Raw genomic sequence first — 13,795 nt, 5'->3', positions numbered from 1 at the left:
GCAGTAGCTGGTCCGGTAAGTGTCTCTCTGTTGCTCGTCGCGTCGAGTCGCGTCTCTGGGCAAATGCGTCTCACGGTCTGCTGCCACGGTGGCTACTGCCGACGACGAGATTCAGGCCCAGGGAAGAGACAACCAGTACTGATCCCTCAAGATGCCTTCTATCCTGCTCCTCGGAAGCGTAAGCAGGCAGTCAGCTCACATCCCTCATTCGCTAACACCCAGGGCTTTGTGGCCCACCCAACGCTCTCACACCTCGCTCAGCGAAAAGAAAATCAAATCACCGTTGCTTGTCGCACACTCGCAAAAGCACAGGCCTTCATCCAAGGCGTTGCCAATACCAAAGCAGCTGCTTTGGATGTGACGGACGAAGCGGCTCTCTCTAAAGCTGTGTCGGAGCACGATCTCGTCATCTCCCTCATCCCTTATGTACACCACGTCAAAGTCATTGAAGCTGCCATCAAGCACAAGAAGCACGTCGTCACCACGTCCTATGTCTCTGATGCGATTGCAGCATTGGATGAGAAGGCTAAAGAGGCAGGCATCACCATCATGAATGAAATCGGTGTGGATCCTGGTGTCGACCACTTGTATGCCGTAAAGACCATTGACGAGGTGCACGCACGTGGCGGCAAGATCAAGTCCTTCTTGTCCTATTGCGGTGGCTTACCGGCTCCTGAAGCAAGCAACAACCCACTCGGTTACAAATTCTCTTGGTCATCGCGTGGTGTATTGCTAGCGTTGCGAAATGCTGCCAAGTATTACAAGGACGGCAAGATCGTAGAGGTTGCTGGCCCTGAACTCATGGGTGAGGCAAAGCCTTACTTCATCTACCCGGGCTTTGCACTTGTCGCTTACCCGAACCGTGACTCGACGCCATACAAGGAGCGCTACAACATTCCTGAGGCAGAGACGATTATTCGTGGTACACTGCGGTACCAGGGTTTCCCAGAGTTCATCAAAGCGCTCGTGGATATCGGTATGCTTGAGGATGCACCACTCGACTACCTCTCTGCCAATGCAGCAGAGATGAGCTGGAAGGATGTCTTTGCCAAAGTGATTGGTGCGTCATCGACCTCGGAGAAGGATATCGAGTGGACAATTGCCTCTAAGACGAAATTCAAGTCGACTGAGGACAAGAACCGCATCTTGGCAGGACTCCGTTGGATTGGTCTGCTCAGTGATGCACCGGCCCCTAAAGCTGGTAATGCCCTGGATGCACTGTGTCAAACACTTGAGGAGAAGTGTCAGTTTGGCGAAACAGAGCGAGACTTGCTCTTGTTGCAGCACAAGTTTGAAATCATCAACGCTGATGGGTCTCAGGAAACACGAACGTCGACATTGTGTGATTATGGTACGGTGGGTGGCTACTCTGCTATGGCCAAGCTGGTTGGCGTGCCCTGTGGCGTAGCTGTTCAGCAAGTCCTGGACGGTGTCATTAGTGAGCGTGGTGTCTTGGCTCCCATCAACAGCAAGATCAATGGGCCGCTCATCAAGGATCTCAAGGCACTCGGTATTGAATGCATTGAGGAGGTTGTCGCATAAGCCATGTATTCAAGGATAGATCACGTACACTGCACATCACATAGAGATGGGTAGAAAATTCTTGCATCAAGTCTAGACATGTGTATGTATCAGACTTGGAGACACAGCTCAGCATTTATTCTCATTTTTGTTGTGAGTTATAGCGAGACAGAAGTCAGGCAGGTTACTCGTCATCCTCCTCTGCGTCCTCGCCGTCCATTTGGACATTGTAGAACTTGAGGGTGTAGGTACCCTTGGAGGTAGCCACGACACGGAGCCAATCACGGAGCTGGTGCTTCTTGAGGAACTTCTTGGTGAGGTACTTGAGGTACCTACCAGAGAAAGGTCCGTGGGCAACCACCTGGATCTTGCCCTCACCCTCGCGGGAGATTTTGACAATGTCACCGAGGTTGCCAGTACGGCCGTCAACCTTGACGCGGTCGTTCAAGAACTTCTCGAATGCAGCACTAGATGTCAGCTTTTGGTTCTTTTTTCGTTTTTTGGTTGGTCATGAACATACACGTCAAAGACTTTGTCGTTTGCTGGCTGAGTAGCATCGATGGTGAACTTGTGTGTGACCTGGGTCTTCTTCTGTACGGGTGCCATGTCTGCTTGCTTGCTGTGATCTAATCCCTGGTGGTTTCGTCTGAGGAGCAGAGTCATGAAGCGTCTGGTGAAGATTTTGTTGGGCGCGGGAGACAGTCACACAACACCACGACTACAGAAGCTAGCACTGTAGCACAGAGCTAGAGCGATAGAGAGACGAGCAGGGACCGGGAGACTCATTGCTATACAACACTTGTCGAACATATCCCAGGCTCTATCCATTGAGGCTCACTAGACCACAACGCAACCATGGACGCACTCTGCCGCTCATGCAGGCATCTCTCCCTCCGCTCCTTCTCAACGACCTCCGCTGCAGCCAGTATCAGATCTCGCGCCAGAAACCTCCCGAACCAAGTCGCCATCACCTCAAAGAAAGTGCCCACCTCCATCAAAAAGATGAGCTTGTTGGCAAACTTGATTGCACACAAGCCTGTCTCGCATGGCGTCCTGCAGATGCGTTTCAGCAATAAACGGCATGCAACACATCTTGCCAACTTACTGGAGAATGCGCGGCGTGGAGCCATTAGCAAAGGCATGGATGAGGAGTCGCTTGTGGTGGATCAAGCTTGGGTGACAAAAGGCCAGTACATCGAGCGGAAATGGTACAAGGGACGTGGACGCATGACGATTCAGCGGCGGCCTCGAGTCGGGATTGACGTGCGTGTGGTAGACAAGACGACACTTGAGCCACGCGTGTTGGCCAAGAAGGAGAAGCTCGTGAGGAAGCTGACGAAGCCGCATCTCATCAGCAGGCCCATCTACCAGAGCAGCATGTTTACTTGCTAAGTCTTCTGGTTAGTGCCACACTAGTGGATGCATTCATGTATGTCGCTCTACTCGAAGAAATCATCTTGCTCCTCCTTGTCGTCCTCCTCAGCAAGCACAGCGTCTGTCGCTTGCTTCTTGCTCGAGGTCTTAGGTGTCTTCCCACTCGATTCTCCCAAGCCTTGCCGCCGTCTGAGCAATCCCTGCTCGGCCAGCTTCCACAACTCGGCGCGTCGCTCGCCTGTATCAGTGCCAGAGGCTTCCTCCTTGTACAGTGAAATGTACTTCTCCGTCGCTGGGTAGTTTTCAATATAGCTCAAGTCCACCGTCACTTTTCGAACCTCTTCGCTCCACCGTACACGTTCAGCTTCTTGCTCATCAGGCGACAGCTGTGTATTGTTCAAAGCAGCCTTGAGCTTCTTCTTTGCTTGTTTAAGGCGTCGCACTGCTTTGCGCTCCTCAAAGAACTTGACCATCTTGTACTTTTGCTGCATCTTGTCTTCTTGTTGCTGCCGCGCTGTCACTTGCTTCTCATGTTGCAGCGAGGCCAGCTTGCGCTCTTGCTCAATTCGAACATCAGCCGGGAGATCTTCCTTGGCGAGCAGGCGTTGCACATCGCGGATCTTCTTGCCTGCGCTTGCATGTTTCGGCATGATCTACGAGTAGCCTGCCTTGAGCTAAGAGAATACACGGAGTACGACAGAGCCAGTCAGTCCTCGTCTCGGTTGTCTTTTTGTCGCGACAAATTTCAAATTTCAGGCAACAGGCGACACACACACCCATCAACCAGGACAGACCCCAGCATCCCATGCAGCTCTCATGACAGAGATACAGTCGCATCACTCGCCTGCGCAACAACCCTCATCCAATATCTCCTACCTATCTGTCCATGAAGTTTTCAAATCCAACTCAATCGCCGATATCCGGTCGCTCGAAATACAGCTCCGCGACCAAGCCGCCCAGCGCCGCACAGATCTGCAAGTCCTCGTGGGCGAATCGTATCGAGACCTGTTGACGACTGCCGATACACTTGTCAGAATGCGCGATGAAACCTTGACGTTACGCGCAGAGTTGGCGACATTAACAGGACGGTGTGATGAAGAGGGCTTGAGACGCGTGATTGCCAATGGAACGCGATTATTCGTGCCACAAGCGCAGCGAAGACAGCAGGTCCTCATTTCGTTTCTGAGAGATGTACGTGGCTTAATCTTGTCACTTGCGAGTCAAGGTGATGTCTTGACGGCATGTCAGGTATGGGTCTTGGCAGAAGCATGCAGCAAGACAATGCCTATGCCGCTACACTTGAAGCAGTCGTTGATCTCTGCTAAACGTCTTTTGATGAAATTTATCGATCATGTCGACGATGTGGCCGTCTTTGCAACAGCTCACTGTCAACTCCACTCATCAACGCTCGCAGAGTGTCTCAGGCAATGGCTCACGCTACAGCCTGCGAGATGGCGAGGCTGTCTTACGCTAAACAGTCTCGCAAAGGCGATTATCACTACAACTGAGCAATTGCGACACTTTGCGCGTCTGGCGGATCCATTCGAAGATGCAAGCAAGCAGATCCTTGCAAATACTGTGGCCAAGTTGCCTGAACTTGATGGGCCTTTGATCAAAGCTTGTCTTCCATCTGATTTGGCAAAGCAACGTGTTGGTCTGCCACCGGCCAACCTCAGCCATTCCGAGATCCAAGCTAGTTTTGAAACCTGGCTCAAGGCAGAAACCGCAGCGATCCAATGCATCATTCAAGAATGTCTACTAGCACAAGACGATTCAATGGAGGACGTCCTGCTGGCTGCAAAACAAGTGCGAGGCTTTCTAGACGAAGCGAGCCAAGATGCCTTGTATATCCAACTCTTCTCGCCAGCCGTGGACCATTTTATCGCCACAGTTCTCGATCGATCTCTGGTTGGATTTGCGCAAGTACGCGAGACGCTCACTGCACTGGTGTCTTCTGTACCGCAGGATACACAGCAGATGTCATTGTTGAGTGCTTCTGTGCCCTGGCAACAACGCGAGTTACATTCATTTGTGACGACCACGCGTCGCATTGTCCGCGGTGATCTTGTCACAGAACCTTTTGCGGCGTTTGACAAGAGCTACAGAGATGTCAGCCGGGCTGTTGCAGCACATCTGACGAGTCTCTCAACCAACAAGACCTTCCAGCAAGGTGGCTATAAAGATGCGTATAGCAGCAGAGTGGAAGCTGCTCTGGTGGATTTGCTTCAATTGCTTCAGGAGCTTAGTCTGACGGTTCAACACAACAAGCCTGCACTCATCCAGATTTCTCGTGTCTTGGCGTACATTTGCAAAACGGCCCCCATTCCTTTGGACGGCCAAGCAGCGCAAGTAACCATTGCAGAGAAACTTGTGACATTCTTGCCAGAATCGCTACCCCTCGTGCTGGCCAAAGAACTCGTCGCCCCAGATGAAGCTGGCTTACCGAGCTTGCCAAGTCCAGCGTGTTCAGCATCACTTGTGGCGTGTTGTCGGCTTTTGGAGTCGTGGGGCGTCGATGTCGTTGGTCCTGGGTTACGCGCTGAAGTGCGACAACGCATTACAGTCTCTATTGAAGAAGCACTTGAGCGTGAACAGCTTGTGGCTGTGGATGAGACGGACGAAGCAAGTGTCTTGCCTCAACACAGACCTTCTGCACCGCCAACACCACTCCTGGCACCCATTCAGCCAGGTGAACCACTTACATCACAAGCTGCATTTGATGCGCTTTTCGTGTCTGCTTTACTCTCCCTCAACCTCGAGGCACGCGTCGCACGCGCAGCGCAAGCGAATGGAGTCGATACGAAACAAATGGAGAGTGCAGTGACGAGTGCAGTGACGAAATCACGATTATTCTACAAGACGCTCATCGCTTGAGACAGGTATGTGTCGTAACTAAAGATCAAGCAAGTACCTTTTGGAACTGCCTTCTCGCAATATCAATATTCATCAGCGTTGTTGCACTTTCCGCATCACCGGCCATAACGACGAGGATATACGTGTCGCCTGTGTATTGCGCAATGAAGGCACTAAATTGAGCGCTGCGCATTTGGAAGCTCGTGAATTGTGAAGACATTCTGCTGCAGGAGAGCTTGAATTGCTTGACGATATTGCTAATCTTCTCGAAGCGTTGAGGATCTGGGTGGGCGCTGGTTGTGCTTGCTGATTGACTACTACCTGCTTGAACAATTGCACCTGCACTATCCCTCGTGGCATGAGAAATGACGAGGAAGGTTGTCCGTTCGAATAAGACGACTTCTTCCGCGTCTGCACATTCGGCAAATACTTGCAGGTGTTTCTCAAGTGTCGGGATGTTCGGGATGAGTGTGTAGACAATAGAGCTCCAGGCTTTGTAGAGTGTCTCATCCCAGATGGATGTCGCAATGCAGGTGATTTTGAGACCACTAGAACGTTGCTCGAGGTAGCTAGAGCGTTCCAGGTAGACATCATCGCGCATTTCTTCTTGAACAAGATCCATCTTGTGTATCAAGCAAAAGACTTTGGCTGTTGGTGAGTTGGCGCGAACGGCATCCAAGCAAGACTCGTAGGTATGCATGTCCCGCTCAAATTCACGACTTTCCACATCAAACACGTAGATTAGGACCTCTACATGCTTGAAAATGTGATCCCTTTGTGATTGCAGGTAATTCTCCATGAATGCTTCTTGGCCACCGCAATCCCAAAGATTGAGGACGAGGTTGCCGAGGAAGCGGACGTGGGAATGTTCAACATCGATCGTTGCGCCTAGACGGCGAGTATCTTTTGCAACGTAATTTGAAAAGACGATGGAGCGCATGGATGATTTGCCTGAGCCTGAGCGGCCCATGAGTAGGACTTTCTTCATGCTTGATTTGTAGCTGCAGCTGAAGCTTGGGTTTTAAGTGAGCGGCGGGTTGAACACCGCGAAAGTCGTAGAGGAGCGACAAGCAGCAGATAGGAAGCGACTCTGTATGAACAACTTGATGAGCTTGTTGTAGCGTTGCCCAACTGTGGAGGTAGCGCTGGACATTGTATCTCGTCGAGCGATTTGGGCGTGCGACTTTCAAAAAATCCGCAGCGATAGACCTACCAAGAACAACCTTCACCACAGTCTACTTCAACAGACGACACAGGAGCTGGTTGTCAGGCTTCCAGTCTGGCTTGCCAGCCGTCAGCCAAGGCATTTAGTGAACCTGGCTGACAAACGCACTGATACGTTGCCAGCTGGTTGCTTAAGAATCAATTGGCTGCGACCGCCAAAAGAAAGCTTTCAAGGTCTTGACAAGGATGAGATGCTCAGGTTGGCTGTGACGATTATGTTGAAAGAATCTTACTGAAACATATTTGAAGACTCGTATCATGCACCACCCTCTGAGCCTTCGCAACCTTCTCACTCTTCAAAAGACCTGTAGCGCTTTCTTCTGACGGTCACTCAGGTTGTGCCCTGCATAGCCGTAGACAACGCATGAGACAACGCTCAAGATGATGAGGATAATCAGTTCTGCTACTGACGTATCTTAGAAACGTACGACATGAGGACTACTGAAAATACCAAAAACCTTCTGATTTGGCAGTCCATGCACTAGACAGCCAATGTAGATATCGTTGTCACCTGGCCCTACAAGATGAATGCCTTGTTCTGTCTTGATCAGCCTCACAGCTCGCTGCACCAGCCTGGAACGAGCGCCCGAGCAGGTCCGGCCTTTTGCAATCAGAATCTCGCTCGAGTGTCAAAGTCGAGCCGAGCGCCGGTACCGCCAAACTTCCAAATGCGCAACCCCACCTTTCTCGGCCGCCGCAGCCCATCTATATAGCAAGGCCAGGGTGACACCAAGTCCACCCTTGTAACAACTGCAGTCATGGTCCAGAATCTTCTGCTCAAGTCGGCCGTAGGTGCACTGGCTGCAGCCTACCTCGACGCCAAGTATTTCATCTCGTATGATTTGCATGCCATCAAGGCACTCATCAGGACGCGAAAGAAGTAAGTCCAGCGACCAGCACGAGATAAGAGCTGACTGTAGCATCGCGGCTCGTGAGGCCAGCGATCGATTCAACATGTACTACTACCTCGAGGAGAACCAACAGGCCAAGCCCAAGGCGCTCTTCATGATTTACCAGGGGAATGAATGGACCAACAATCAAGCACTCGAATTGACCCACAAATGGGCATCTTACTTCATGTCTCTGGGTATTCAGAAGGGCGATATTGTGGCACTCAACTTTACCAACAAACCAGCCTTCATCTGGGCCTACTTTGGCTTGTGGGCTATCGGTGCAACCCCCGCATTCATCAACTTTAACCTCACTGGCCAGCCTCTACTTCACTGCATCGGCGTTTGCAATGCCAAGCTCATGGTGTTTGACTCCGAAGTGGCAGACAATGTTGAGAATGTAGCGGAAACCTTGAAAAAGCAGGACATTCAGCTGATTTGCTACAATGACGGTCAGGTACCAGACATCAACTTTGCACCGCAAATTAAGGACCACGACATTGCTACCTTGCCAGACACAAAGCCAAACAAGGATCTGCGCTCTGGACAAAAGGCAACAGACATTGCCACGCTCATCTTTACATCCGGCTCGACCGGTATGCCTAAGGCTGCCATTGTCCCCTGGCTCAAATACTCACAAGGTGCCTATACCTCTGCTGCTCTTGTGGGCATCAACGAAAATGACCGGTTCTACTCCTGTATGCCACTGTACCATGGAACTGCATCCGTACTCGGCATTGGTATCTGCGTTCTGTCATCATGTACATTTGTTTTGGGACACAAGTTTTCAGCCTCGTCACACTGGAAGGAAGTCTCCGAGTCTGGCGCAACCATTGTTCAGTATGTTGGTGAAGCTTGTCGCTTCTTGACTGCTTCAAAGCCAACACCGTATGACCGCAACCACAAGGTCCGCATGGCATTCGGCAACGGTATGCGTCCTGATGTCTGGGAACGTTACAGACAGCGATTCAATGTCCCAACTATTGTTGAATTCTACGCATCCACGGAAGGTGTCGGCGGCTCATTCAATTACAACAACAACAGCCTCGGCGCTGGCGCCGTTGGCAAGATGGGCAAACTTGCTGGTACGATCGCGCGTGCGGGTACGACCATCATTCGCGTCAATCTCGATACAGAAAAGGAACTGCGTGATCCCAAGACTGGATTGTGCGTACAATGTGGAGAAGGCGAGCCAGGTGAGTTGTGCTACCAGATTGAAGAAGGCAATGCAGAAAAGACTTTCAGGGGTTACTACAACAACGACAAGGCCACCGAATCAAAGGTCATTCGCGATGTGCTCGTCAAGGGAGACAAGTATATGCGCATGGGCGACTTGATGTCTCGTGACAAGGATGGCTTCACCTATTTTGTTGACAGGCTAGGTGATACATTTCGCTGGAAGGGAGAGAACGTGTCCACTACGGAGGTTGCTGAAGCTATTGGAAACTTCCCAGGCATTGCAGAGGCAAATGTGTATGGTGTCCAGGTTCCTGGGCATGAAGGACGAGCTGGTTGTGTGGCGATTGATCTCGACCACGAACGCCCACTCAACTACAAGGCCCTCGCAGCACATTGTCAAAAGGGCCTGCCCAAGTACGCTGTACCGCAATTCTTGCGTGTCGTGTCAAAAATGGCGGCGACGGGCAATTACAAGCAACAAAAGGTTGGTTTGCGGACTGAGGGTATCGAGCACGAGAGGGTGGGAGATGACAAGCTATTCTGGCTCAAGGATGGCGAATACGTGCCGTTCGAGCGGGAGCACATTGGACATCTTCTCTCCGGCAAGGCAAGATTGTAGCTCGTATATGTATACTTATCGTTGTTGTCATATTTGCTAGTGCTTCTAGGGTTGGCAGTGCTTCTCTGTCACTTAGCAATGTGGGCTGGCGCAGCGACTTCTTTCCGTGGTGCCGTTCCCATCACAGCGAGCACCCATGCTGAGCTGGCTTGCAGCAAGGGACGCCCTTCGTCATCGTGATCCTCCACTAAGCAATGAACTCCATTACAGCACCCGCCTCTGTGGTACCGCCGTATTGCGACTCGAACCAACTGGCTTCCAGCAGGCACCAAAACCTCAGGTATTTTTGAACTCCCGCCACAGACAGAACAGCGGCCTGTGATTTGCCTGTCCCATAAGTAAAGCTCTAAGGATTGACAGTGCTTCTCTGTCAATTCCAGCACCTCGCCACTGGATGCTTCATTGTCTTCCATCTCAATGACATGCTGGCGACAATGGCCGCCGCTGTTGAGACTTTTGCCACTGCCCAAGTGTCATGCCAGGTCGACATACAATTGCGTATGTAGGCCACAGGCACGCTGTTTTGAAATTGTTGATTTGTAGCGAACACTTCAAAGTCTGCCAGCCAGGTCAGAGACGTCTCGCGGTGTCATCGGGGCAATGGACACTGTCAGATGGCAAAGCATCTGCCTTTGCAGTTGCCAGTACGCGTCGTCATCTATGTGGACAAAGCTGACAAGACAGAATCTTCCACCGTCCAAGGATCTGCCTCTGCAGTTGCCAGTACGCGTCGTCATCTACGTGGACAAAGCTGACAAGACAAAGTCTACCCCCCACTCAACCGGCATGGATACATCAAGTCACGGACATGACCTCAACCCGCAAGCTGAACAACCCGGTAAAGTTCAGCGCTGCTGTGGATGGAACTGTGACCGTCGGCGTTCAACATGGCCACTTTTCGGTCAACACCAAAAGCGATCGGTCATCTGGCTGGAACACGGCGAAATGCCAGCGTGCCATCGCCGTCGCCCGAAACGGCCCAAATTACAGCAAAAAAATCGACAAGCGCGATGACGCCGTCGTTCCTTTCGCATTACGCCAACTGCATGACACTATCTTGGATGAGGCGACTCTTGGAGACGGTGGGGCTTTCAGTGCCAGGTGGATGAATCTATCTGAAAGCAAGCTACCAGACAGGGGAAACGTATTGTGTACAATATCTACACAACGGAAGAGCTGCCCAAACTTGGCTCCACCAACGCGTGTCAGGTGCTGGAATGGACGCCAAAAGCGACCAACACCGACGTAATTGACGTGTGGACATACTCTAATGATGCGCAGATGCACACTGATACAATGCTGCGATGCAATATCGAGCTGATGACGCAGAAACTTGGCTCCACCAACGCGTGTCAAGTGCTGGAATTGACGCCAAAAGCGACCAACACCGACGTAATTCATCTTTCTGGCCTATCCGACGACACAATGCGTCGTGCACGAGTGTTTCGGTAGCTCTTCGATTGTGTAAATATTGTACAAGATACGGTGTCTCTGTCTGGTAGTTTGCTTTCAGACAGGTTCATCAACCTGGCGTTGAAAGCTGTACCGTCCCCGAGGGTCGCCTCATCCGAGATAGTCACATGCAATTGGCGTAATGCCAGAGCAAGGACAGCATCATCGCGCTTGTCGAATTTTCTGGCATAATTCGGGTCGTTTCGGACGACATCGATGGCACGCTGGCATTTCGCCGTGTTCATCTTTCTGGCCTATCCGACGACACAATGCGTCGTGCACGAGTGTGTCGGTAGCTCTTCGATTGTGTAAATATTGTACACGATACGGTGTCCCATGTCTGGTAGCTTGCTTTCAGATAGGTTCATCCACCTGGCACTGAAAGCCCCACCGTCCCCAAGAGTCGCCTCATCCAAGATAGTGTCATGCAGTTGGCGTAATGCGAAAGGAACGACGGCGTCATCGCGCTTGTCGATTTTTTTGCTGTAATTTGGGCCGTTTCGGGCGACGGCGATGGCACGCTGGCATTTCGCCGTGTTCCAGCCAGATGACCGATCGCTTTTGGTGTTGACCGAAAAGTGGCCATGTTGAACGCCGACGGTCACAGTTCCATCCACAGCAGCGCTGAACTTTACCGGGTTGTTCAGCTTGCGGGTTGAGGTCATGTCCGTGACTTGATGTATCCATGCCGGTTGAGTGGGGGGTAGACTTTGTCTTGTCAGCTTTGTCCACGTAGATGACGACGCGTACTGGCAACTGCAGAGGCAGATCCTTGGACGGTGGAAGATTCTGTCTTGTCAGCTTTGTCCACATAGATGACGACGCGTACTGGCAACTGCAAAGGCAGATGCTTTGCCATCTGACAGTGTCCATTGCCCCGATGACACCGCGAGACGTCTCTGACCTGGCTGGCAGACTTTGAAGTGTTCGCTACAAATCAACAATTTCAAAACAGCGTGCCTGTGGCCTACATACGCAATTGTATGTCGACCTGGCATGACACCTGAGCAGTGGCAAAGATCCGCTGGGACCTCTTCGCCGGCGGCCATTGTCACCAGCATGTCCTGGACCTGGAGAACGACGAAGCAATCAGCGGCGAGGCCCTGGATTTGACGGAGAAGCACTGTCAGTCCGCAGAGCTGTACCTGTGGGACAGGCAAATCAAAGGCCGGTGTTCTGTCTGTGGCGGCAGTTCCTTGATTCCTGAGGTTCTAGTGCCTGCTGGTTGCGAGTTGGTTCGAGTGGCGATACGGCGGTACCACAGAGGTGGGCGTTGTAACGGTGTTCATTGCCTGGTGGAGGAGTACGACGACGAAGGGCGCCCTTTGCTGCAAGCCAGCTCAGCATGGATGCTCGCTGTGATGGGAACGGCAGCATGGCAAGAAGTCGCCGAGCCAGCGCATGTCACCATCGTCCAGGAAGCACTGGCAAAAGGTAAGTCGACGCCAACAATGAAGTTCGTCAAGTACCAGCAAAAGGCCCTAGACGAGGTCCGAGCTGGTCAGACTGTCACGCTGAGACAGTCTGAACCGGGTAGGTACCGACTCTGGGTCATGAGCTACCGCTCGTTGGCTGCATGCAATCTGCCATTGCCTCTGCAGTCCCTCAAGGTAATTCAGGCTGTAGCAACGGCACAGTTGGATCAGCGGCAACCCTGTGTGCTTGTAGTCTTGAGAGACAGCAATGACAACGGCACGTTGCAGGAAGCTGGCAAGCGATAGTCCATGATCCAGAGACAGGACCGGAATGGTTCAGCCAGTCTCAAATTAACTGTCTGGCCAGCTAGGACCTCATCAGGAGGTTTCGGAAGATATTTCACGATTCGAATGGTCAGTGTCGGTTTGCCTTTTTCCAAAGCCTCTTGTAAGATGGCAGCATGCGCTGGCTACTTGGATTGCGACCTGCCAGTAGTTCGCAGAAGCATGCATTGCGCTCTACTTCATCGGCGTTGTGAAGAAAGTGCCCGGCTACGCTTTGAACTGTTGTGCAATATCGAGGCGATAGCATAGAAAATTGGCGCCTGCGCTGGGCTTGACATGACTGATTGCTTGCCAACAACGACCAACACCGACGTGATTTATTCGGTCGAGCTGGTTGATGGCATAGGGCTTTGTGTACGCACATGATGTGGCAGGACTGGCGTTACGCTTTCAGTGAGAGGCACTTGATGAGGTGGCAGCGAACCTGTAATTGGATATGATGTGTGGTAGGCTGGTAGCGCCGTATGAGAAGAATGTCAACGTTGCTCCATAGTCAAGGTAGGGGTGCACAGCTCCCAGGTAGGCCAATTGAGGCGAGTGGCACACAAGCAGCAAAAATGCGAGCCAGAAGCGTTCATGCGCAACTGTTTGATAGAGGATGAGCCTTGCAGAGCGCGACGAGGCATATCGAGCGGGGCGCAGTGCGAGCTGCCTACATGTAAAGAGGAAGAGCCTGGCATTGTCCTGGCGCATGGAGTTCGAGATCGATCGGATCGTACGGCCAATAACCCTAACCACATAAAAGTCTTCCACGTGATGCGGACTTTAATTGGTTGCGGCACGCGTCAAAAAGTCAATTATAGGCTCACAACTTACGCGTTTTATCCATGGTTTAGAATAGATGGAGCTTGCAATTGCAGAGGCACGCGCATCTGACGCTCCTGTATTAGCAAGGATAGCTAGAAAGCATGGAATCAGTCGAC

At 51.8% G+C, this 13,795-nt stretch overlaps 9 protein-coding genes across 9 annotated transcripts; 5 read left to right on the top strand and 4 right to left on the bottom strand.

Moving 5' to 3' along the window:
• Nucleotides 1-151: 151 nt before the first annotated feature.
• On the top strand, nt 152-1,542 carry BCR37DRAFT_401579 (saccharopine dehydrogenase; the record flags this gene model as incomplete). Its single annotated transcript, XM_040871842.1, has 2 exons — nt 152-178; nt 223-1,542. 2 exons carry the CDS (start codon nt 152-154, stop codon nt 1,540-1,542), a joined length of 1,347 nt encoding a protein of 448 aa, XP_040728168.1.
• Nucleotides 1,543-1,705: 163 nt separating this feature from the next.
• On the bottom strand, nt 1,706-2,127 carry BCR37DRAFT_401578 (ribosomal protein L22e; the record flags this gene model as incomplete). Its single annotated transcript, XM_040871841.1, has 2 exons — nt 1,706-1,988; nt 2,042-2,127. 2 exons carry the CDS (start codon nt 2,125-2,127, stop codon nt 1,706-1,708), a joined length of 369 nt encoding a protein of 122 aa, XP_040728167.1.
• A 360-nt stretch (nt 2,128-2,487) lies between these two features.
• BCR37DRAFT_337958 (ribosomal protein L22/L17) lies at nt 2,488-2,913 on the top strand (the record flags this gene model as incomplete). The annotated part of the gene is made up of 1 exon (XM_040867286.1): nt 2,488-2,913. A coding segment is annotated over one exon (426 nt), but the record flags the coding sequence as incomplete, so codon positions are not given.
• Nucleotides 2,914-3,089: 176 nt separating this feature from the next.
• Nucleotides 3,090-3,521, bottom strand: BCR37DRAFT_339740 (rRNA-processing protein EFG1; the record flags this gene model as incomplete). Its single annotated transcript, XM_040867340.1, has 1 exon — nt 3,090-3,521. A coding segment is annotated over one exon (432 nt), but the record flags the coding sequence as incomplete, so codon positions are not given.
• Nucleotides 3,522-3,711: 190 nt separating this feature from the next.
• On the top strand, nt 3,712-5,769 carry BCR37DRAFT_390201 (uncharacterized protein; the record flags this gene model as incomplete). The annotated part of the gene is made up of 1 exon (XM_040870811.1): nt 3,712-5,769. The coding sequence occupies one exon, from the start codon at nt 3,712-3,714 to the stop codon at nt 5,767-5,769; it is 2,058 nt and encodes a 685-aa protein (XP_040728164.1).
• Nucleotides 5,770-5,794: 25 nt separating this feature from the next.
• Nucleotides 5,795-6,757, bottom strand: BCR37DRAFT_408962 (ras-related GTP-binding protein A-like protein; the record flags this gene model as incomplete). Its single annotated transcript, XM_040872147.1, has 2 exons — nt 6,070-6,757; nt 5,795-6,030 (listed from the first exon to the last, which is right to left on the bottom strand). Exons 1-2 carry the CDS (start codon nt 6,734-6,736, stop codon nt 5,795-5,797), a joined length of 903 nt encoding a protein of 300 aa, XP_040728163.1. The 5' UTR covers nt 6,737-6,757.
• A 712-nt stretch (nt 6,758-7,469) lies between these two features.
• Nucleotides 7,470-9,694, top strand: BCR37DRAFT_4655 (uncharacterized protein). Its single transcript, XM_040872317.1, has 2 exons — nt 7,470-7,852; nt 7,893-9,694. Exons 1-2 carry the CDS (start codon nt 7,731-7,733, stop codon nt 9,658-9,660), a joined length of 1,890 nt encoding a protein of 629 aa, XP_040728162.1. The 5' UTR covers nt 7,470-7,730; the 3' UTR covers nt 9,661-9,694.
• A 1,388-nt stretch (nt 9,695-11,082) lies between these two features.
• BCR37DRAFT_4482 (uncharacterized protein) lies at nt 11,083-11,533 on the top strand. Its single transcript, XM_040872305.1, has one exon. The coding sequence runs from the start codon at nt 11,255-11,257 to the stop codon at nt 11,492-11,494; it is 240 nt and encodes a 79-aa protein (XP_040728161.1). The 5' UTR covers nt 11,083-11,254; the 3' UTR covers nt 11,495-11,533.
• BCR37DRAFT_375547 (uncharacterized protein) lies at nt 11,509-11,964 on the bottom strand. Its single transcript, XM_040868404.1, has 2 exons — nt 11,863-11,964; nt 11,509-11,820 (listed from the first exon to the last, which is right to left on the bottom strand). Exons 1-2 carry the CDS (start codon nt 11,923-11,925, stop codon nt 11,572-11,574), a joined length of 312 nt encoding a protein of 103 aa, XP_040728160.1. The 5' UTR covers nt 11,926-11,964; the 3' UTR covers nt 11,509-11,571.
• Between the last annotated feature and the right edge of the window lie 1,831 nt (nt 11,965-13,795).

Source organism: Protomyces lactucae-debilis (assembly GCF_002105105.1).
Source record: "Protomyces lactucae-debilis strain 12-1054 chromosome Unknown BCR37scaffold_1, whole genome shotgun sequence".
Taxonomy (NCBI): Eukaryota; Fungi; Ascomycota; class Taphrinomycetes; order Taphrinales; family Protomycetaceae; genus Protomyces; species Protomyces lactucae-debilis.
Note: the sequence above shows the minus strand (reverse complement) of the source record. Positions and strands in the feature narration are given on the sequence as shown.